A 25,503-nucleotide genomic window follows, 5' to 3' on the forward strand; every position below is an offset into this window, starting at 1 on the left:
TAAAAAATAATTAAGACAATAGACAGTGTGCCTTGCTTTAGTGACACACAATGTGTAATCTTGGAAGGTGTAATTATTTTACTGAGTTTAAGTCAAATGTATATTTGAAGAGTTCAGATGCAAAAGCCTCTAAATGCCATCTGAAAATTTCATCTAAAATTAGGATTTTTATCAGGCTCCTATATTTATGTTCAGTTATTTCAGTTAAATAGTCTGGCAAAGGACCTGCACATTGCCATTAAAGTAAAATTACTCAACCTAAGCATAGGAGCTTGATAAAAATCATAATTTTAGATGAAAATTTCAGATGGCATTTAGAGGCTTTTGCATCTGAACTCTTCATTTGTTCATTTACAGTACACATACTATCTACAGGTTAGATTATTCAATGAAAAAATACGTACATAACACAACGTAAAAACAACAAATAAGGTTTTGCTCATAATTCAAATTTAGTTTACTCAGTTTTACTGTGTGTGTGTGTGTGTGTGTGTGTGTGTGTGTGTGTGTGTGTGTGTGTGTGTGTGTGTGTGTGTGTGTGTTTGGTTCAGGTATACCCCATGTTATGGGGAACAATGATGGCAATATCCAAAATCCTTGGGAATTGTTTTTGTCCCCGTGATGAAACATGTTTATAAATCATACAGAATGAAGTGTTTTTGAAAATCTTAAAATGAAAGAAATTTTGTGTAAGGGGTAGGTTTAAGTGTAAGGTTGATGTTTGGTGATGCAAAATACAATTTGTACAGTCTAAAAAACATTACGTCTACGGGATGTCCCATAGAACATGGAAAACCAATGTGTGTGTGTGTGTGTGTGTGTGTGTGTGTGTTTAGAGTTGGTTTTAAAATTAACGTGATATTTCAACTCCTTTTAAACACCACATATTATGGATAGTATTTTCTTAACATTAAGAAATGCCTGTTTGATTTTATTAATTCCAGATAACATTCAATTATTTATCTCTTCAGCGGCTTGGTTAGTTGATGATTTAGATAATTGTCTCTCTCACTCTTTGAAATTCTCACCTGGAAAGACACCAGACATCGTCCTCCTTTTCAAATGTGTTTGTAGATGGGGAGCATGTGGCCTGTCGGTGCCTAGGTATCAACACCATATAGAGCAAACAAACATTGATCCTGTCAAGGTGTCAAAACCCTCACTTTTGCACAGCCATTTTTTTTTCCCCAGGAAGAACCCAAACACCTCCCCACTGTCTTTAGGTGTGAACAAGAGGCCAGAAAGGAACTTCACAGAAACCCCCCACAGCTCTGGTTACAGATACAACCATCATAAGAAACCCCCCACTGCTCTGGTAACAGATACAACCATCATATATCCAGTAATAAACACAACACAAGTCAAATCTGAGATATCTTTGATCTTTTGATTTACACACCTCTGCCATGTCAATCAAGGGTCACAGGACCCAGTGACATGGCAACCGCTTTGACTGACAGGCCTTATAGTCATAAATCAATCCAAACTGACCATACACACTTCTGACTACATGTCAATCTACACGGACTGTACGGCCATAAATCAGGCCATAAATCAGGGTAATAAATCATCAAGACTTGAGATAAAGTGTATGATAGGTCTACTAACATTCAAAATTAAAACCTTCCCCTTCAAAGTTAAGGACATTAATCTCCAAAAATTCAACCTTCTCTCGATCCCTCCTAACATCTCCTCCCACATAATTCGTTCTGCTTTGGTTTCATCCTTCCCCATTAAAACACCTAAAATCTTTATTTCATTAATTTCCTTAAAATTAAACTGCCCAGTTAAAACCTCACTTCACCCAAATCTCATGTATACCGTTTTATCCTCATTCACTTTAGCCCCTGATCCCCTGCAAAATGATTGTACTATTTTCATCGCTTCCCCTACACTCAACAGATCTTGCAGCAATAGCGTAGTATCATCAGCGTATTGAAATATTTTATTCTCTCCTCCCTCTATGCCTATTCCTTTTATTCTCCCTTCCTGTTCTACCATTAACCCAAGTGGTTCCGCAACTAAAGCATATAAAAGTGCCGACAACGGGCAGCCCTGTCTAATTGATATTGTTAATTTAAAACACTCTGTTAAAAACCCATTACATTTAACTCTCGTTAAAGCACCTTTATATAAAATCTTAACCCATTTAATAAAATTCCATCCAAAACCAAAAGTATTCAAAACCCCAAATAAAAAATCATGCTCTACCCTGTCAAAAGCCTTCTCAAAGTCCAAACTGATTATAAAACCATCTTTCTTCTTTTCATTAATATATCGTATGGTATCTTTTATGCTCATTGTTGTATCTGCAATGTCTCTTCCTTTAATACTGTAAGCTTGATTTGTTTGAATTATTGTGGGCATCACTTCTTTTAATCTGTTAGCTAAAATTTTTGATAAAATATTTAAATCTGTGTTAAGCATTGTTATAGGCCTATAATTCTTTAACTCCACTTTGTCTCCTTTCCTTTTATATATCAGCTTCATTAATCCCATTCCCATCCTTTTTTTATTTCTTCTTCTCTTACTTCATCATCACACTCTTTTTCATCCACTTCTCCTACTCTGGCTTTTATTTGCTTCAGTAATTCCACTTTTTCTCCTTCTTTTACCCCCTCTGTACAGAATAAGTTCTCATAATATGATTTTATTTCCTCTAAAATGTCCGCATTTTCTTCTACTATTCTCCCATTTTTGCCCCTTATTTCTTTAATCATGTCTGCTTTCCCTTTTCTTTTCTCTAGATCAAAGAAAATTTTTGTGCACTTCTCCCCCTCCACTGTATATTTTGCTTTGCTTCTTAATCTTGCAGCTTCATATTTCTCCTCTTCCATTTCCTTCAGTCTACCTTCTATTTCTTTTATTTTCTCTATGCTTTTTTCTGCCTTATCCAGTTCCTTATTTAAGTTTTGTCTTAGCTCTCTTTCCTTATTTTTCTTACATTTATTAATTAATTTGCAATATGTTATTGTAAACTTTTTTACCAGATATTTCACGTTCTCCCACCACATTCGCTTATTCTCACTATACATTTCATTTTCTTTTTCCTTTTCAATGATCTCCTTTATACTTAAAACATAATCTTCATTCTTTAAAACCTCTGTATTTAAAATCCAGACTCCCGGCCCTCTTTGCACTTTACTCCAGTCTACTTTAAAAAATAGAAACTTGTGATCGCTAAAACTTGTTTCTTCATACTTAATCTTTTTTATAAAATTCTCCACATTTCTTGTACATAAAATAAAGTCTATTCTTGTTTCACACACAAACTGCCCCACTATTTGCCTCCTTGAAAATTCTTTTATCTTTTCATTTCTTTATCTCCACACATCGATGATATCATTTTCTCCCATTAATGCTTTTAATTCTTTTCTCCCCTTGTCATTTTTAAAAACCATTCCTTCTGCCATGTCTTGTTTACTAAAAACTGTGTTAAAATCCCCTATCATTATTATTTCCGTATACTTGTTTATGATATTTCTTAAAACATAAAAAAAATCTTTCTTTTCCTTCTCCTCTGTTGGCGCATGTACATTGACTAAAATCAGTTCATGTCCTTTACAATTTACTTCAACCACCATACATTTCCCCATCTTATCTTTATACACTACCCTACTTGAATTAAAAACATATTTTCTTATTAAAAAAGCCACTCCTCTTCCAAGCCTCCCATCCCCATTGTTATATAAAATATCCCCTTCCCATTTCTTTTTATAGTCCTCCATCTTGCTCTCTTTCCAATTTGTTTCTTGTAAAACAGTAACATCTTCGCCTTGGCATTTTTCCTTCACTTTTTCAAATTTACCCATGTCCATCAGTCCCCTAGCATTAAAAGTAACACAACTTAAAACCATTAAAAAGAAAAATAAATACATAACAAACATTACTTTACATCTTCTCCCTCCAACCCACTTAACACTTCATATCTGTTTACAATTTTCACTCCGCCCATTGTCATTATCTTTTTTCTAGCATTTTCCACATTTGGTTTTACCTTTAATGTTCGCCTTCTTATTTGTCCTCTCCCCTCTCTGTCTTTTTCCATGTTATCCATCCTCGTTTCTTCTCCACTGTCCATTTCTTTGTTTTGATCATCCATTCTATGTCCATCTCCGTCCATGCCATCTAAAAGATTTTTAAAACGGTCCGATATTTCCATTCCCGTCCATTGGGTGTCCTGTTCTGTTGTATGCTCCTTGTCTGCATCATTTACTTTTTCTCCTTCTTCCTCTCTGTTGCTTGCTCCTCCTTCTGTTTCTTCTTGTTGCAATCCGCCTTACTCTTGTCCTTCATCAGTTTCTCTTTCCACCTCACTGTTTCCTTCATGCACCTGTCCGTCCAACTGAAGGTCCATACCTCCTTCCTCTCTTTCCATCCAACATTCACATTTATTTAAAACTTCTTGACACCCTGGGCATCTGACAGCATTGCAATCTCTTGCAAAATGTCCCCTCTCCTCGCACTTCCGGCACATAAAATCTGGGCAGTCTTTCAGCAGGTGTCCAGGGCTCATGCACAGCTTACAGTTCTTCACCTGATAGCTGTGCATCACCCTTAAATACTGCTGCCCTTCTGCTGTTTCCAGCTTTGTGCTATATGGCAATGATGCGACATCTTTGGGGAATCTCACTTTTAGGAACCTTGTTCCGTCTTTTATGTCAGTGCCCGGGTAACAACATCTTTTTATCTGTGAAATGGGATTAACTCCCCATCCTTCCAATTTACCTATAATTTCTTTGTCATCAATATAGACGGGCAGGTGCATGAAGGAAACAACATAATCTCTGTTTTGCAAATTTTTTACCTCACAGTTCACTCCTTTTATCATCAGTCCATCAATCAGTTTATCACATGTTTCTTCTTTCTCCATTGTTAATTCATATTTTTTTCCTTGTCTTGGCCTTAGTGCCAGGATTTTCCCATGTCCACATTGTTTTGATACAGCCTTGATGATATCCTCTGCTCTCACCTCGATCACATTCTCTACATTCACAATCACTGTAGCCTCCTTTAGATATTTTCTTTCAAGACATTTGTCCATCGTACCTTGGTTATTTCCATTCCCAGCTCGTAGTCGATTTCCCAGTCCAGTGACATTTACCGATCGTGTCTCTCCGCCAAATCCAGTATCGTTTGCCATGCGTCTCTCTCCAGTCAGTCCAGTATCGTTTGCCATGCGTCTCTCTCCAGCCAATCCAGTGTCGTTTGCCATACGTGTCTCTCCAGCCGGTCCTGTGTCGTGATCCATTAATCCGTCCATTTGTAGAGAAAAACAAAAAAACAAAAAACAAAGAAACCACCCTCCAGCCAGCAAAAAGCTGTTGTTAGGTGGTTTAAAACTGAAAAACACACAAAAAACTGAACTAAAGTCCAAAAACAACTTACAAACAAACACAAACTGAAAAAACAAAATGGAGGAGAGCCTTCATCTCCAAACTGCAGCCAACACTTCCTGTAGCTCTCTAGCGCCCTCAGGTTGGTATGGCCGTAAGCGAAGACTTCTGCAAAGAGAGGGCTATTTAAAGACCAGCCAATCTAATTGCCAGTACAAAATATAAGTAGGAAAGAAAACCCAAAACCTTAAAGCACCTGGTATTCCTAGACGGTTTCTCATCTGAGTACTAACCAGACCTAAACCTGCTAAGATTCAGAGATCGGGCATTGACTCTTTTTTTTTGGCAAAATTATTATGTAATAAGTGAAAAATTTCCAAAATGCTTACAGCACCTGGTATTCCCAGGTGGTCTCCCATCCAAGTACTAACCAGGCACAAATATGAAGTTATTTTTGATTCAAAACAACTGAACACCTGTGGCAGTGCGATTTGTAGCTGTAGAGAAAAGCCACACATGTGTATCAGTAAATCTGAAGTCACAGAGAGAAATGTTTTAAGAGATGCAAACCTGTAGACTTTTTTTCTCTCCCACAAACACAACACAACAGTTACACCTTCTCAAATTCTTCATTGCAGGTGCACAAATCCTATTCTACAAATCACACATTTAGAAACTCGTACGCTCACATTTTTGAAACAATTGCTGCAGTGAATGTGGTGCAAAACGCATTTACACACCCGCATCAAGAAATGTGAAGTCGTGGAGAAATGTTGAACATCCGCAAATCAGTACGTGAATTCATCAAATGAGAGTTGCACACTTGTAGAATATTTTCTCAGAAATGTCTTGTATATTTTTCTAACACAAACACAAAGTACATAACTACAGCTGCTTGAATCTGCTGCGATGAATCCCAAACACTGTTTTTCGCTTTCAAGTGACAAGTTTCGCGCTCTCCCTTTTGCACCGAGATATTTGGTTCAAAAGTGATTTGTGCATCTGTAGAGGTAGTGGGCGGGACTATTTAGAAATTACAGAATTTCAGCCAATCAGAAGAGCTACTTTGGCTTGTTGCTGAGCATAGACTCATGGTGTCATATTCACATTGTTTTTAATGTCAAATAGTTTATCCATAATGTTAGACCACTGCAATAAAATAATAGTTTTGTGCTTAATATAGAAAAGGCACTTTTGATTTTGTTGTAAAAAAATAAAAATGCTAAATGATGCTTGGCTTATTTGGGCTGTGATAAATCTTTCTCTGGTAGTCCATCATCTGTGCTCTTGCTGTTGTGAAAGATGTGTCCATCTTGGAGGCTGAATTGAAATTCCTGTGGTACTGGTAAGGTACTGTTAGGATCCTTTAAAGGAAAAAATGTTGAAACATGAAATCCTGCCATAATATATAAATAACCATTGTTTATACCACTATGCAACTTTTGCTTTTTTATTTATTTTTATCAGTGAGTGGGATCACTTTGACAGCAGGATAAAGAAACAATTAAAGATTAGTGGCAAGCCATAGGAGAGTCATCTACAGGAGTCATGCTGTTAAGAAATAACCAAGTCATGGTGTTAATAAATAATTTTTTTTGAACAACAATGTTGTCTCTTTCTTTTTAATGACCCTTGGAACTTTAGGAAGGGGTTAAATTGTGTTTGTCTTCATAAAATGCTATGTAGGACATGTTCTGTTGCTGTATAACGAGCAATTGTGAATTGTACAGCAAATATTTCATTTAGGATCCATACGATTACACAGTGCTGTCTAATGGCCTGAATATGGTTAATATCTAAATATAACTTAATATAAATTCACAACATCATATATCAGTCAGTCTCCTGTATATAAAAACAGTTTATAAATAAATATAAATAATACATTTTACAGTAGGTCATAGGTCTGCAGCCTCCCCCTACTGGACGCATGTGGAACAACAGGGGCGTAAAACTGCTTGGGGCGTATATCTAACGGCTACAGTTCCCAAGCCTCCACCTACTCAGCAACGAGCCACAGTAGCTCTTCTGATTGGCTGAAATTCACTAATCTCTAAACAGTCCCGCCCACTACCTCTACAGATGCACAAATCACTTTTGAACCAAATATCTTGGTGCAAAAGGGAGAGCGCGAAACTTGTCACTTGAAAGCGAAAAACAGTGTTTGAGATTCATCGCAGCAGATTCAAGCAGCTGTAGTTATGTACTTTGTGTTTGTGTTAGAAAAATATACAAGACATTTCTGAGAAAATATTCTACAAGTGTGCAACTCTCATTTGATGAATTCACGTACTGATTTGCGGATGTTCAACATTTCTCCACGACTACACATTTCTTGATGCGGGTGTGTAAATGCGTTTTGCACCACATTCACTGCAGCAATTGTTTAAAAAATGTGAGCGTACGAGTTTCTAAATGTGTGATTTGTAGAATAGGATTTGTGCACCTGCAATGAAGAATTTGAGAAGGTGTAACTGTTGTGTTGTGTTTGTGGGAGAGAAAAAAAGTCTACAGGTTTGCATCTCTTAAAACATTTCTCTCTGTGACTTCAAATTTACTGATACACATGTGTGGCTTTTCTCTACAGCTACAAATCGCACTGCCACAGGTGTTCAGTTGTTTTGAATCAAAAATAACTTCATACACAAACCTGCTTAGCTTCCGAGATCAGATGAGATCGGGCATAGCCAGGTTCGTATGACCGTAAGAGAAGACTGCTGCAAAGAGAGGGCTATTTAAAGACCAGCCAATCTAATCGCCAGTACATTATGTAAGTAGAAAAGAAAACCCAAAAGGTTAAAGCACCTGATATTAAGCTTTTGAGCAGATTTGGGCTAGATTTCACTTCATTTGAACAGAAGCACTAATTCAACATTACTGGTCTCAGAAACATGTAAACTCACAATCTTGAGCATTGAAGCTCTAACATAAGTTTTTGTGCATGTAACTTCTAACACATTAAAAACAGTTTTACAGCATTGCAAAAACATTGTATTTCATAAGGCATAAGCATCTTTCAGTTTGGCAATATTTGCACTGAATATTGAATGAAGCAGCTTTCTCTAATAGAGAGACAAGCTTTTGAGCAGATTTGGGCTAGATTTCATTTTATTTGAACAGAAGCACTATTTCAATATTACTGGTCTCAGAGACCTGTAAACTCACAATCTTGAGCATCGAAGCTCTAACACATTAAAAACAGTCTTAGAGCATTGCAAAAACATTGTATTTCATAAGGCATAAGCATCCTTCAGTTTGGCAAGATTTGCACTGAATATTGAATGAAGCAGCTTTCTCTGATAGAGAGAAAAGCTTTTGAGCAGATTTCGGGTAGATTTCACTTCATTTGAACAGAAGCAGTATTTCAACATTACTGCTCTCAGAAACCTGTTTTTGTGCATATAACTTCTAACACTTTAAAAACAGTCTTAGAGCATTGCAAAAACATTGTATTTCACAAGGCATAAGCATCCTTCAGTTTGGCAAGATTTGTATTGAATATTGAATGAAGCAGCATTCTCTGATAGAGAGACAGGCTTTTGAGCAGATTTGGGCTAGATTTCACTTCATTTGAACAGAAGCATTATTTCAACATTACTGGTCTCAGAAACCTGTTAACTGACAATCTTGAGCATTGAAGCTCAAACATAAGTTTTTGTGCATATAACTTCTAACACATTAAAAACAGTCTTAGAGCATTGCAAAAACATTGTATTTCATAAGGCATAAGCATCTTTCGGTTTGGCAAGATTTGCACTGAATATTGAATGAAACAGCTTTCTCTAATAGAGAGAAAAGCTTTTGAGCAGATTTCGGCTAGATTTCACTTCATTTGAACAGAGGCAGTATTTCAACATTACTGCTCTCAGAAACCTGTTTTTGTGCATATAACTTCTAACACATTAAAAACAGTCTTACAGCATTGCAAAAACATTGTATTTCATAAGGCATAAGCATCCTTCAGTTTGGCAAGATTTGCACTGAATATTGAATGAAACAGCTTTCTCTGATAGAGAGACAAGCTTTTGAGCAGATTTGGGCTAGATTTCACTTCATTTGAACAGAAGCACTATTTCAACATTACTGGTCTCAGAAACCTGTAAACTGACAATGTTGAGCATTGAAGCTCAAACATAAGTTTTTGTGCATATAACTTCTAACACATTAAAAACGGTCTTAGAGCATTGCAAAAACATTGTATTTCATAAGGCATAAGCAACCTTCAGTTTGGCAAGATTTGCACTGAATATTGAATGAAGCAGCCTTCTCTGATAGAGAGACAAGCTTTTGAGCAGATTTGGGCTAGATTTCACTTCATTTGAAAAGAAGCACTATTTCAACATTACTGCTCTCAGAAACCTGTTTTTGTGCATATAACTTCTAACACATTAAAAACAGTCTTACAGCATTGCAAAAACATTGTATTTCATAAGGCATAAGCATCCTTCAGTTTGGCAAGATTTGCACTGAATATTGAATGAAACAGCTTTCTATGATAGAGAGAAAAGCTTTTGAGCAGATTTCGGCTAGATTTCACTTCATTTGAACAGAGGCAGTATTTCAACATTACTGCTCTCAGAAACCTGTTTTTGTGCATATAACTTCTAACACATTAAAAACAGTCTTAGAGCATTGCAAAAACATTGTATTTCATAAGGCATAAGCATCCTTCAGTTTGGCAAGATTTGCACTGAATATTGAATGAAACAGCTTTCTCTGATAGAGAGAAAAGCTTTTGAGCAGATTTCGGGTAGATTTCACTTCATTTGAACAGAAGCACTATTTCAACATTACTGCTCTCAGAAACCTGTAAACTGACAATCTTGAGCATTGAAGCTCAAACATAAGTTTTTGTGCATATAACTTCTAACACATTAAAAACAGTCTTACAGCATTGCAAAAACATGGTATTTCATAAGGCATAAGCATCCTTCAGTTTGGCAAGATTTGCACTGAATATTGAATGAAGCAGCCTAGAAAAAGAGAAAAAAGCTTTTGAGCAGATTTCCAACCCATTCTCACTGCCGAGGCGTCAAAAACTGAAGCATGGTCAAGTGCCTTCTGCGTCACAATTGCGACACTGAAGTTACCCCTAGGCGTCACTACTTCGACGATCAGGGAACTCCATTGTTTTTAACTGCGTGCCTTATGCGTCAGAAAAAGATGCATAAAGCAAATGAGCCTAGAATAATAGCCTAAAAGTCCTCACAGTTTTCTAAAGCTCTGGTAAGGAATAAATATTAAATTGATTAGATTTCCTAGGTCAGTTTTTATGCATAAATGTAATTTTTGTCTATAAATCCCCTATTTCATATTTTCTGTAAAGACTTTTATCTGGTTATATAGGCTACCTTCAGCCACTCCTAAACTTTCAAATCCACAGCACGTGTTTTTATATATTATATAAACCTTTGCGTTTTTATGATGCATAATTAAATTATTGTGTAGACCAACTTTGTATTCTCTCTCTCTCTCTCTCTCTGTGTGTGTGTGTGTGTGTGTGTGTGTGTGTGTGTGTGTATGAAATATTAAAACAATGAAACAATTTATTTATTTATTTTTTATTTGTAGTTTGGAGATGCCCAGTTACACTTATGTCATTAATTATTTCATTTGTACATGGGTAATGTATTATTATTATTATTATTATTATTATTATTATTATTATTATTACTGCTATTTGCACTTTAGGCCTTTTTTTTTTTTTTTACATCTGATGCCAGGGACATTAATAAATTAATAATCAGCTCATTAATGTTGTCTGTAAAATATTATCAGATTAACGTGCTTTTACATCTGGTTCTTATTATGTTGGCCAATCAAAAAAATACCGTGAAACTCATACAGACAATTAAAAAAGGATATTTTTACGGAGTAAAATTATAATTGTTGGTTTATAATTAAGAAATTTAAAATACTGTATTACAACAAAAAAATATATAACTAAATAAATAAATAAAATAAAGAAGCAATTTCACCAATAAAGTACCCCCCACCCCCCACCCACCCACACACACACCGCACCAATCTAGCATCCCGCGCCATCCACTGCTATAGCTCGTCCTTTGACACGGTAAATTATGGGACACAATTACATCATTTAGATAAAGAATGTCAGATTCTGGTTTCACTGCACTTGTGCATTATGTAAAAACGTCTATCAGAGTAGTTATATATATATTTTAAGCATAAAAGCCACACCCAAACCAACTGACAGGTGCTAATTTATATGTCTGTGGTGCTAATGACACATAAAGTGTCTTGTTAGCATGTTAGCTAATACATAATTTGAGGATTATCACATACTTTATGAACTAGGATTTGTGCCAAATTAATGGTATACTTTTTATTATTTACATCCAATATCGGTCTATGTGTTAATGCGCATAAATATATAATTTATATAAGTGTAACGTTATGTGTTTTTTAAATATGTTCTAAATAATATGTAAATTATGTGTGCGTATACTGTTTATATATTTATACACATACTGTAATAAGTCCAAGAATGAAAATTCATTCAAAGGACAATGATTTAGTATTTTAATTAATTAATTAGTATTTCTTTCACATATGTGAACACCTGCATTATGTCATGCATTCAAGGGAATATTATCTAATTTTTTTGTCCACCCCACTTCAGCACCAGATTTTTTTCTTCTTCCATCTAAAACTTAAATTGCGCTGTACTAAATGATTGATAGATCTGTTAATAGGTTAAGAGCTTAAAATGTTTTAAACCATAGCAGTTTTCTGCACTTTGTTTGCAATGTAATCTTTTTTTTTTTTTTGTATTTTGTTTTTCATTTTAGGGAAAAATGACAAAACCAAAACAGAAACCCTGTCCTCACTGCCAAGCACTCAACAATATCAGCTGCAAAACATGTAAAGCATGTTTTGCTAGTTTACCCCTAAGAAAGAGAGTTAAAAACATTAAAAAAAAGCATACCGAGGAGAGTGCATGGATGTCGAACACTAAAAAACCCAGAAATGCTGCTCGTGTGGTTGATTCGGCCCGCATTGCTGTAAGTCAAATGTTCAGCAAATGTATTCATATATATCACTATATATTATCTTATGTTCACAGTGTACTGTACTGAAATTAATGAGGTAATGATATACAGTTATTCAGAGCACTTATTATTTACTGAGTATTGGTGAAGTGAATGCATACATTGCTTTTGCCAATCCAGGTATTCTCATATTTATAATTCATGCATTATATGTTAATATAAGCATATATACCTGAATAATTAAATTGTAAAACTCTGTTATTTTAAAAATGTTATTCTTAATTAAACATTTACTAACCTTATTTTTTTACTTTGATATTGCAGTTGATTTGCTACAGAATTGTCTAAAGTCACTACTTAGCATTATAAATAAGTCGATATTTATTCTGTTATATGTCTCTCTGTGCATTTGTTTTACAGGTTAAGAAATTGGAGGTACTAGGCTATAAGCCAGTTCTCTTCATTTCAAAAGAGAAAAAAAATGGGTTTGTAGCTGAAGTCATCACTTCAATGGGTCCATTTACAGTTGGACCACTTCAAACCATCTTTGAAAGGATGACTAGCCTTCATGAATTTTTTATTAAAAGTAAGTACTTTGTTCACATGGTGTACAAATGCTCTCATGTTTTCAAACAAATATTTTCAAATTTTCTTTAAACAAATTTCTCATAGATTACCAGAGGATTCAAAGCCACACCAGTACTGCTGAAACTGTTTGCCAGCACCAGACTTCCTCCCTTCCTCCAACATCCTCCTCGTTTGACACTCTTCCTGCTCCATCTTCTTCCTCCTCCAGCCTTCCTCCAACATCCTCCTCGTTTGACACTCTTCCTGCTCCATCTTCTTCCTCCAGCCTTCCTCCAACATCCTCCTCGTTTGACACTCTTCCTGCTCCATCTTCTTCCTCCTACACCCTTCCTCCAACATCCTCCTCGTTTGACACTCTTCCTCCTCCATCTTCTTCCTCCTACACCCTTCCTCCTCCTTCCTCCACCTCCTACACTCTTCTTCCTCCTCCTTCATCTTCTTCCTCCTCCTCCAGCCTTCCTCCAACTTTTTCCTCATTTGACACTCTTCCTCCTCCATCTTCCTCCTCCTCCAGCCTTCCTCCAACTTCCTCCTCATTTGACACTGTTCCTCCTCCTCCTTCTTCTTCCTCCTCCAGCCTTCCTCCAACTTATTCCTCATTTGACACTCTTCCTCCTCCTTCATCTTCCTCCTCCTCCAGCCTTCCTCCAACTTCTTCCTCATTTGACACTGTTCCTCCTCCTCCATCTTCTTCCTCCTCCAGCCTTCCTCCAACTTCTTCCTCATTTGACACTCTTCCTCCTCCTTCATCTTCCTCCTCCTCCAGCCTTCTTCCTCCTTCCTCTACCTTCTACACTTTTCCTCCTCCTCCATCGTCTTCCTCCTCCAGCCATCCTCCTCCTTCCTCCACCTTCTACACTCTGCCTCCTCCTCCATCGTCTTCCTCCTCCAGCCTTCCTCCTCCTTCCTCCACCTTCTACACTCTGCCTCCTCCTCCATCGTCTTCCTCCTCCAGCCTTCCTCCTCCTCCCTCCACCTTCTACACTCTTCCTCCTCCTCCATCTTCATCCTCCTCCAACCTCACTCCTCCCACCTCCTCTTACATCACCCTTCTTTCTCCTACCTCTTCTTCCTGCACTCTTCCTCCTCCACCAACTTCTTTCCCCACTCCTCCTCCTACACCATTTTCCTCCACCCTTACTCCTACGTCCCATTGCATCAACCCTCCTCCTCCTTTCAATTTTTCAAACCTTTCACCTACAAACCCTTCTTTCCCCTGCCAGAACACCCATGCTGCCCCAATCAATACAGGTGATTTTTTTCACTTAAGGAATGTAAGGCTCCATGAGGAATGTAGAGGAACACATAGATGAAGAATCAGATAAATAACATTTATAATAGGGAAAATAACACATCACCAATCTAAGCTGAAGCATTAACGAGAACTGACAAGTGAGAACTAAGACACATACATATATATACATAAACACACACACACACACAAGTGATAACAGAGATGGTTGGATTAACACAGGTAATACAAATGAGGGAATTTAGAAGTAACCTTAGAAACCAACTAAAATGCAATGAGTAACTTAACCGAGTAAACCAGTGGCTGGAAACTGATGCTGCATTCACGCCATCGTGTAATTACTGTAATCTTGAGATGACAACACATGAAGTTATATTCTAAGCGGTTCCCTTGGACTGGGAGTTATGTGTTTCTATGGCACCACTATCAATGCCAAAATGATGTATAATATATATTTATTTATTTGTGTGTGTGTGTTTGTGTTATTACAGACAGTTCCTCCACAATAATTCCAAGGTCAGGAGGCAAACAAAGAAAATGGATGCATAAGCAAGCAGGTTTGACATACTTTTTTTAATAAATTATTTAATTTGATCACATGATCACATTACACCTTTGTTATCATCATTTTATTGGCTGCCTGTGCTCTTTAGAATGGAGTTTAAAATTCTAATTTTAGTTTTTAAGTCCCTAAATAACCCCTTAATTAGCCCCCTCATATTAATCTGAACTATATTTACATTTTTCTCAAGCTCTTTGATCTAGTAGTCTTAGATTGCTCACTGTTCCTAGAGTCAGACTAAACCAAAGAGAAGAGAACGACTTTGTTGTTGCGGTCCCTAAACTCTCAACCCATTCTCACTCCAAAGGCGTCAAAAACCGAAGCATGGTCAAGCGCCCCTAGCGTCACTTTTATGACGCCAAATGTGCCTCTCGGCGTCGAATATCGAAGCACTACGACCTTCATTGCTTTCAATGGGAAACTTTTGGCGTCAGAATTCGACACGAGGACATGAGATGTTTATCGCTATGAAATCACGTGCAAGAAGTCTCATTCAGCACACATCGCGATACTTGCTATCAGTTCCACAGTTTGGGTGAGTAGTCGTATATACGCTCTTTTAATGCCTTTTATAAAATGTATTCTGTCTTATTTATTAATCAGACTAGTGCCATATGTTTAATCGCTGTATTATATCGGTCATCCGCGGCTGTCTTTGAGTTTCATTGCGTTTAAATAAATGAAAACAGCTGCTAATTAGTCTGATTAAACTGTATCTGCCACGTGACGTGCCATAGACCTTCGAACAGTTTTATATTATTATTAATTTCAGGATGAATGATGTAAGTTGTATTTGTAGTAAAATCATGGTAATCACGACACTTACAATAGTAATAAATGAAATGTGAAGTTAAAACACAGTAAACAGGACATTAGTAACTGTAACTGTAGTTTTACTATGGTATATTAATAATCAATACAACAATACAATAATCACCAAACCAGCTATGTTTGTATCACTGTAATGTTAGTGTTTTTATGTGCTTTTATATGACAGATATCACAGTAATCATATGTTCTGTAGCATGCTTTTAATACCTTTTAATGTAAATCCAAAAAAAAAATCAAATTAAAAATAAATAATAAAACATGCATTTTTCCATCTTGCAGTTCTTTCATATCAGTTTATATTTATATATATATTTATATATATATATTATATCTAAATATTTTGCTCACAGATCATTATTAACATTCTGTATATAATTCAATTTTATTTACTCTCCCCTTTTTATTATTTTTATTTTTATTTTTAGCTGAAAAGACGTAAAGGCAGTCAGCCCAGTGGTGTTTCTGGAGAGGGATTCCTTCAGAAATGGAGAAGACAGAAAGCTGCGGAGGCAGATATATGCAGCAGTAAGTCTGTGATAGTTTGTCCCTTTTATCAAACACTCCTGCTGTTATAATTTGTACAGCATTTGTTGTTTCTTAAACTGTTGCACTGTCCAAATACCCACACTTGCCATCTTTGCACTTGACCACTTGATTACTTATTTGATGTCTTTCCTGTATTTGGCCTAGTGTTCAAGTGAGCATGATGACCACAAGTGTGTGTCGAACTTTTCATGACCTGATGACTGTGTTTCCCAATCCTGATCCTGGAGAACCCCAGCACTGCACGGTTTTGGTGTCTCTCTTATCTGCCTTGGAGTCTTCACTGATGAGCTGACATCTCAAATGTGCAGTGTTGGGGTTCTCCAGGACCAGGATTGGGAGCCACTGCCTTATGGGACACTTATGTGTTTACAGAGATTTTTAATATCTAATTATCAATATTTCACTGTTACTGTATATTGGACAGCTTCCCATGACCTCTTGTGAGATCTCGGCAAAAAGTCTGACGATTTATTCCAAAACATGATGCATGATGGGATACACTAAGCTTTGTATAGTGGTCCGGAGCAGTATTGGAGAGGTTTAGTGTGTGTTAAGGACGCTGTGCTTTGGCATTATTAAGACCGGGGACAGTCTCGTTCACACACTGTCATGTACACACACTCTCAAGTGGCCAAGACTGCAAGTGTGGGTATCTGGACAGGGTCAAAGTCTTAAAAATGATCCCTAAACACATCACAGTCTTAATAATCCAGTTTAACACTTGTATGATATTGTACAAGCCCCAGGACGGTCTCATCTGACACTATCATAGAATTCATATGACTATAGCTTGCTATTAATTACTTGCTTTCAATAATGGATGCATTTAACATATAATTATACAGAGGTGTAATGTACAAGTTGCACGTATTTAATAATATTTCCTTCTTTCTGTCTTACAGGATTTTTTGCAGATAATCCTAATGCTGTTCTTCTTTTTCAGGTCTAAAATATCAAGCTCAACAGCTCACTCAAGAGCCAACCCTCACAAACCTTCCTAAAAACTAAAAGAGCTATTACTGAGTCTCAGCGAATCTTGCCATGATCAGCTCTTCCCAGGTACATTTGTTTAGAATATTTTTTTTAATCAACATTTACTCCTCAAATGCTCTGGTCTGAATCTTACTTTAAATTAACTTAATCATATTTAATGAGCAATATTAATTGCACACAGAGTAAGTAGAGATTATCTTGTTTCACAGAAGAGAAGGAAGACCAAGGAAATGATTTGCTCAGGATGAGGAATGAAGATGGCCATCTTGTGCTCAAACAAACAGAAGTCCTCTGGTATGTGTGTGTTGAAGCAATGCTGTGTTATACAACATTTTATGATGATCTCTCACAGAACTGGTCATGTCAGCCTTGATTTCTTTTTTTACTATTACAATTACAGCATGTTAGCAAAGTGTGACTGGACATTTTTAATATTATGTTTTTAAAAACACACCACCTGTTTTAAGAGTAGACAAGTATCATGAAATTGGTTTAGTTGATATAAACACCAATGTACATTATTTCATTGTTTTCTAAATGTTATGTTATAAATTGTGAATTGATAGTGGATTGGTTTGAAGCCAGGCCTTACACTGCACAGACTAAAATACATTTGTGAGAGAAGTCAGGAACTTTGGAGAAAGATTCTAGAGGGAAAAAACACATTTACTGCAACAATAGATGAATTCTAGAGTCTCTGAGAACTACACATGCTAATGGAGTCTCATGAGCAAGACCTTTGCCTCTGTAACTTTTTCTTAATTCTTTAATTTTTATTGCAGTATTTTAATTTGTACAGATGATCTTATCAGCCAAATGAGGGGTTTTGACCAAGTGATGCTCTTGAAAGGAGTGAAAGAAGAGGATGTGCTAAATTCTCTTCAGAGAAAAAGCTTCTCAAAAGGTCTCAAAACAGCTTGAAGAATGGTAAGTGTACAGTACTACAAGGGTCATAGTTGCTCACACTGCTAAAATCACACAGAACATAAGCTGAGCTCTCTGTCCATTAAACAACTTCATCTGGATTGCTTGTTTCACTTTGACCAGGTCTGGGATCTTAGGACTGAGAGATCCTCTGGCTGAGGACAAGCTACACCACATCAGTGCTGGATATCAACCACAAACTGTTTCCAGACACGAGAGAAGAAGAACACGATGGGGAGATGAAACCAGTTTAGATGTGATGATGGGAATCATTATTTTCTGGAACAGTATCTCATGTCTTATATGTATCACATGATCTGTATCACAGTTGACTGGATGGGACTGTGTGACTTTTAAGGACATTTCATCACTCATCTGTGTGAACTGATTTATATATGAGGTTAATGTATTTTTGATGATAATTATTTTCATTGAATCTTATTTGTCTTGATGCTACTTTATCAACTTTATAGTCTATGCTTCAATAAAATGAAAATGGTGAATATTGTGTTCTGAAGATTCTTGGTAAATACATAATTTTACTAGGTAGGCTCATATGTGTTTATTTTAGACTTGGAAAAACAACATATTAATTATTGGGATTATTTTTTTATTTAAGACATAAACATTTTTGATCGGATTAATAACATCTGGGACATCAGTACACCAGAAAGTAATTTTTTTATATTTTAGTAACAAATATGCACATTTTTTAGTGAAATAAAGGGAGTTACGAGATTAATTATTCTGCATTACAAGATGGTGCCATGGGCTTTATTGTTACAAACACTTGAGGGATAACTGAGAATGTAGCAGGAATGATCAATGTTGATCTTGTACTGCATTAAAACCAAGAGCAGGCACATTACTGATGTCCAGCACCTGAGGAGCAAGATACCGGGGTGAGGAGGACATTTTTACACTGATTTTTGCTAAATAGTTATATATATATATATATATATATATATATATATATATATATACATGAATTTGTCCTTGTGTAATAGTGAAGTATCACAATGTGTATACATTGTCCTTGATTACTGCTTTACAGGTGGGGAATAGATAAAGGCAAGTTGTTGCAGGTTCATCCATTATATTTCTTGCCATTTACTTCAAAAATCAAATAAATAATCTATTATTTTCATTATTAAATCATTTCTTTCTAATTTTTCAATGTTTCATCAGATGGCCTCACAATGTCCTGTCAAAAGGTATAATAGTCATGATGAATAGAATAGAAAACAGAGGACTATGAAAACTGTCAGATATAAATGTGACTCAGCTCAGTTTGTTGTCCATGATGAGGAGAATACATATATGTAGGTTTTACTGCCCTTCTACCCCCAGGGGCCCAGTAGCACCCCCCGGAAGAGCCCAAAACTGTATTTTTCAAATGGCTGTAAATCAGAGTCCAATTAACATATCAAAGAGAAAATGGGCAGGATTATTACTTATGCTATGCTGATAAAATAATGTTGAGCTCAGTTTTCAGAAATAAATGGAAAGCTGACATAAAGGCATTTTAAATATTGCTCACTGTAAAATACAACATTTCAGCCTGCCTCTCAAATATATCATAGAGGTTTGCACAATAAACATATTTAGATATCCAGTTTTCCTTAAAATAAATAATTTATTTCGTTTAGTTAATAAAAAGTTTTAAACTACATTACCCACAAGCCTCCGTCGTTCTATCTATGCAAAGGCAACACTAGGGGGCTGTTTTTTGTAGTTCATTGAAGTTATGCTTAGGGTTAGGATTAGGATCTCGCTAAAGATGTAATTTTTGTCAAGATAGCAACACTTCATTGTTGACTTAATATATTACTAATGTGATGATAGCAGCAAAACATACTTTTTAACATGATGCGCTGTTTAATATGGGTTAAAAGATAGTCCAACCACAGACTGTCCTGAAAATTCATAGCCAATGACATCAAAGCTGAGCAGTAGCGTCACACTTCCTTATCCATGTATGACCGACGTCTTTCGTTTTCCGGCTGAAGGGATAGATTCGGTTAACAATAGATTAAGCTTGCTACTTATTAGATTCTGTTTTATTAACGTCTTCACCTTCCTCCGTTGTTCAGCTTGACAAACATTGGGCAATATTGATGTGCACATGCCCAGCAGTCGCAGTTGTATCCAACAGACAGATTCCTCTATAATAAATATAAGACACATTTTTAAGATTTGTATTTTTTTTTTTTGACCAAAGACAAATATATTTACTAATAAAATGACGTGTTTCTAAAATTTACATTGTATATTACATTGTGTTTTAAAGTTAAAATTGTTCACATTTGTGTTTCTGTGATTTACCATTCTCTACCATTTGAACTCTAGGAATAAAAACTGAAATTATAAATGAATGAATGAATGAACAAATAAATACATAAAGCATAATAAACATGCATATTTTTGTAAGGATCTTCCATTATTTATTTATATGTCAAACTCATTTAAAGACAACATGCCCAAATTACTACACTGCATCCTCTGTCACCAAGCTCGTTTTTGCCACCATAAAGAATAAAAAGGCAGTTATGTTGTAAACATTAACTATTTTCAGTATGCAAATGAAAATGCTTTTATTAAAAAACAAAACAGTAAATACAGTATGTCTTTCAGAGAACACTGGAAAAAGTGTTGTGACCAAAATGTTATACAACACAATGTAAATGTTTCAAACTCACAAAAAAAAACACCATGAAGACATGCATGTCAAGTGTGCAATATATTTTTAATATGGAGCGCTATTTTTAACTATTGTTTTCATCACTGGTTCTGTAATGTATTCATTATGAGCTTATAATTAAAACAAAGTTACATCTTCTGCAAAAATCAAACCACTGCAAAGTCTAATCACTGATCCAGGGACCATTTCTGTGTGTGCGGGGGATAAAGAGTTAACGAGGTGAGTCCTTGTGCATGATGGAGCTACAGCGTTATCCTCAAACAATCCTGTAAGACAGAAAGGAAGGAAATATTAAATTACATTCAACTTATACATTACACTGTGTTTTGTTTAGACCATAAAAGCAGCCTCTGTAAAGATGCTGTATAATTAAATGTTAAATGCATCCATTATTGAAAGCAAGTAATTAATAGCAAGCTATAGTCATATGAATTCTATGATAGTGTCAGATGAGACCGTCCTGGAACTTGTACAATATCATACAAGTGTTAAACTGGATTATTAAGACTGTGATGTGTTTAGGGATCATTTTTAAGACTTTGACCCTGTCCAGATACCCACACTTGCAGTCTTGGCCACTTGAAGTGTGTGTATGTGACAGTGTGTGAACGAGACTGTCCCCGGTCTTAATAATGCCAAAGCACAGCGTCCTTAACACACACTAAACCTCTCCAATACTGCTCCAGAGCACTATACAAAGCTTAGTGTATCCCATCATGCATCATGTTTTGAAATAAATCGTCAGACTTTTTGCCGAGATCTCACAAGAGGTCATGGGAAGCTGTCCAATGTACAGTAACAGTGAAATATTGATAATTAGATATTAAAAATCTCTGTAAACACATAAGTGTCCCATAAGGCAGTGGCTCCCAATCCTGGTCCTGGAGAACCCCAACACTGCACATTTGAGATGTCAGCTCATCAGTGAAGACTCCAAGGCAGATAAGAGAGACACCAAAACCGTGCAGTGCTGGGGTTCTCCAGGATCAGGATTGGGAAACACAGTCATCAGGTCATGAAAAGTTCGACACACACTTGTGGTCATCATGCTCACTTGAACACTAGGCCAAATACAGGAAAGACATCAAATAAGTAATCAAGTGGTCAAGTGCAAAGATGGCAAGTGTGGGTATTTGGACAGTGCAACAGTTTAAGAAACAACAAATGCTGTACAAATTATAACAGCAGGAGTGTTTGATAAAAGGGACAAACTATCACAGACTTACTGCTGCATATATCTGCCTCCGCAGCTTTCTGTCTTCTCCATTTCTGAAGGAATCCCTCTCCAGAAACACCACTGGGCTGACTGCCTTTACGTCTTTTCAGCTAAAAATAAAAATAAAATGGGGAGAGTAAATAAAATTGAATTATATAAAGAATGTTAATAATGATCTGTGAGCAAAATATTTAGATATAATAAATATATATAAATATATATATAAATATAAACTGATATGAATGAACTGCAAAATGGAAAAATACATGTTTTATTATTTATTTTTAATTTGATTTTTTTTTTTTTGGGATTTACATTAAAAGGTATTAAAAGCATGCTAGAGAACATATGATTACTGTGATATCTGTCATATAAAAGCACATAAAAACACTAACATTACAGTGATACAAACATAGCTGGTTTGGTGATTATTGTATTGTTGTATTGATTATTAATATACCATAGTAAAACTACAGTTACAGTTACTAATGTCCTGTTTACTGTGTTTTAACTTCACATTTCATTTATTACTATTGTAAGTGTCGTGATTACCATGATTTTACTACAAATACAACTTACATCATTCATCCTGAAATTAATAATAATATAAAACTGTTCGAAGGTCTATGGCACGTCACGTGGCAGATACAGTTTAATCAGACTAATTAGCAGCTGTTTTCATTTATTTAAACGCAATGAAACTCAAAGACAGCCGCGGATGACCGATATAATACAGCGATTAAAAATATGGCACTAGTCTGATTAATAAATAAGACAGAATACATTTTATAAAAGGCATTAAAAGAGCGTATATACGACTACTCACCCAAACTGTGGAACTGATAGCAAGTATCGCGATGTGTGCTGAATGAGACTTCTTGCACGTGATTTCATAGCGATAAACATCTCATGTCCTCGTGTCGAATTCTGACGCCAAAAGTTTCCCATTGAAAGCAATGAAGGTCGTAGTGCTTCGATATTTGACGCCGAGAGGCACATTTGGCGTCATGAAAGTGACGCTAGGGGCGCTTGACAATGCTTCGGTTTTAGACGCCTTTGGAGTGAGAATGGGTTGAAACTCTGGAACATGTTACTAGTTCACATTAGATCTGTGCCTGCATTACAGATCTTTAAATCTTTGCTTAAAACTTTGCTTAAAAATAAATTTTCCATTGCTTTTAATTTCCCTAATGTACTTATTTTTGTATTCTGACAACTTAATTTGTATGTTTTATGTAGTTTTATATTTGTTTTATGCTCTCAGTAATGTACTGATCATACAAAATAAGCAGCTCTGATGACAATGCACAGTGCCTTTACTGTAAAAATTAAATATTTGGTATTATGCAAATGTGAAAATCATGTCATCCATAAATGTCCAACTATAAACAATGGTAATTCAAAGTGCTTTACATAAAAGAAAGTAAAATAATCATGAAGAAAAATAACAAAAATAAAACAAGCAATTTTAAAACTTTTAAAATGATTAAGACATTTAAAAACAGTTAGAAAATGATTTTACATAAAAATAAAATAAAATAAAATAAAACATTGAAAATATAGAGTAATCAGTTCGGACATTTGACAGTGCTCATTCAATAAATGCACAGCTAAAAAGATGCGTCAATGGAAACATTTCCTAATTGTTATATATTTCTGTTGTAGAATGCCAAGTACATCCCAGATTAAAACAATTTCCATATGACAAGATCATAAGGAGGAGGACATCAAAGGAAGTAAGATTAAAGTCATATTTTGTTGGTAGGCATGTTTAGCTGTATTTGTTAGGACCAAATGTCTTTTTGGTGATATTTACTAATAAAAATTATAAAATATATTTTTTAGTTGTTGTTGTTGTTGTTTTTAAAATGTAAAAATACAAAACGTTTTCCGTGATAGGTTTGTTTAGGGGTAGGTTTAGTATAAGGGAGAGAATATAAATTTTGTACAGAATAAAAATCATTATGTCTATGGAGGTCCTCAAAAGTATAGCAAAACAAACGTGTGTGTGTGTGTACATGTTTGTGTGTGTGTGTGTGTGTGTGTATTTTACACTACCAGTTATTGTTGCTTATGTTTCTTAAAGGGTGTTGAAGAGGTTAAAGTAAGATGGAAGCCGTGCTCAGGATGGTATGTATTACATATAACCTGTACAAGAGCACACTTCAATAATGATACAAATGAGGTAAACTTGTTGTCAAAATCAAGGTTAATTCTGAAACACAAATATCTTAACTGAATGCAAAAATATATTTCTATTTCAATAAGTCATTCTATCTAAGACAAAAATGAATGCATGAAAGATGTTTAACAAGTTTATTGCAATACACTTACATGTCACAGCCTGTTCTGTAAATTCGTATATGATTAAATTATTTTTGTTTGTCATTTTTACCAATTTGTAGTGGGATGAAATGGACAGACACCTGGGAGCCCTACAATCTTTTATCTCCAGAATAAGGATCCATGTCCCTGTGCCTTTATCAGTGTTTATTCAGATTTAATGAATGAATGCTTATTCAAACTTTATGTACCTGTTCTTGGTTAAGTTACTGTGTTTGTTTATTGTTCATGTTTTCTTGTACAATATACTTTAAGTGCATGTAACTGTTTATTTGCTGTTTTCTAATACTTCTAATAATTGATTGATATTACTTTTCAGTTTAAAAATCACTTATGGTAATTTAATAAATAATCAAACATTGGTACTCTGATAATTTTTGTTTTATTATTATTATTATTATTTTTTTTTGCATTACATTTTGGAGTAATATTTTTAATTGGTGTTAATAGTACAAAGGATAAAATAAATATTTTAACTTTACACAATAATCTGGTAAAGGTTAGTAAATTGATAACTTAAGAATTATTTATGGGGCAAAAATTGTTCTTTGTACAGATACAGAATAATTAACATTATATATATATATATATATATATATATATATATATATATATATATATATATATATATATATATACATATTAGGGGTGTAACGATACGCGTATTCGTATTGAACCGTTCGGTACGACGCTTTCGGTTCGGTACGCGGTACGCATTATGTATACCGAACGGTTCGTTGGAGTAATTAATTATATTTGAAAAAAAAAAAAAAAGAGAGAGAAAGAAATATAATGATATGCGTTCAACAAGGTAGCCCAATAACCCAAACAACGTAACAGGCAACGCCCCTGACACTCCCGAAGAAGAAAAAAACACCATCTTATATGTTTATGTTAGGCTACTCAGCAGGCGCTCGCTCACTCAGTACGCGCTGAAGGCTCGTTGCAAAATAGCCAATGCGTTTAACAGACTAGAAATGAGAAGATCCTCCAATAACCAACAGGTCTGGTGTTTGGGTGCACTTTGGATTCCCTTTAAGCTATAATGGTGATGGCAAGAGAGTGGTGGATAAAAAAACAACGGTATGTCGCATCTGCAACATGACAGGGTACACCAGCGGGATTACAAAAAAAAAAAAAAAAAAAAAACAGCGGGAATATCTGGGATATATGCGTCAGTACTATCTGGGAAAAGACG

The 25,503-nt window shown here is 35.5% G+C and overlaps 1 protein-coding gene across 1 annotated transcript; it reads left to right on the plus strand.

The window, feature by feature from the left end:
- The first annotated feature begins 11,350 nt into the window (after positions 1-11,350).
- On the plus strand, positions 11,351-24,576 carry LOC113101844 (leucine-rich repeat extensin-like protein 5). Its single transcript, XM_026265686.1, has 8 exons — positions 11,351-11,409; positions 12,149-12,361; positions 12,770-12,935; positions 13,022-14,188; positions 14,681-14,746; positions 23,628-23,698; positions 24,049-24,092; positions 24,368-24,576. The coding sequence occupies exons 2-8, from the start codon at positions 12,155-12,157 to the stop codon at positions 24,420-24,422; spliced, it is 1,776 nt and encodes a 591-aa protein (XP_026121471.1). The 5' UTR covers positions 11,351-11,409; positions 12,149-12,154; the 3' UTR covers positions 24,423-24,576.
- The last annotated feature ends 927 nt before the right edge of the window (positions 24,577-25,503 follow it).

This window comes from Carassius auratus, unplaced genomic scaffold, assembly GCF_003368295.1.
Source record: "Carassius auratus strain Wakin unplaced genomic scaffold, ASM336829v1 scaf_tig00217656, whole genome shotgun sequence".
Taxonomy (NCBI): Eukaryota; Metazoa; Chordata; class Actinopteri; order Cypriniformes; family Cyprinidae; genus Carassius; species Carassius auratus.

Bases quoted from the DNA above. Each gene is read 5' to 3' on its own strand.
- LOC113101844 (XM_026265686.1), top strand. From the start codon at position 12,155: ATGACAAAACCAAAACAGAAACCCTGTCCTCACTGCCAAGCACTCAAC. The intron at 14,747-23,627 runs GTTTGACATACT...TTTCTGTTGTAG, and splicing joins ATGGATGCATAAGCAAGCAG to AATGCCAAGTACATCCCAGA. The intron at 24,093-24,367 runs GTATGTATTACA...ACCAATTTGTAG, and splicing joins TGGAAGCCGTGCTCAGGATG to TGGGATGAAATGGACAGACA.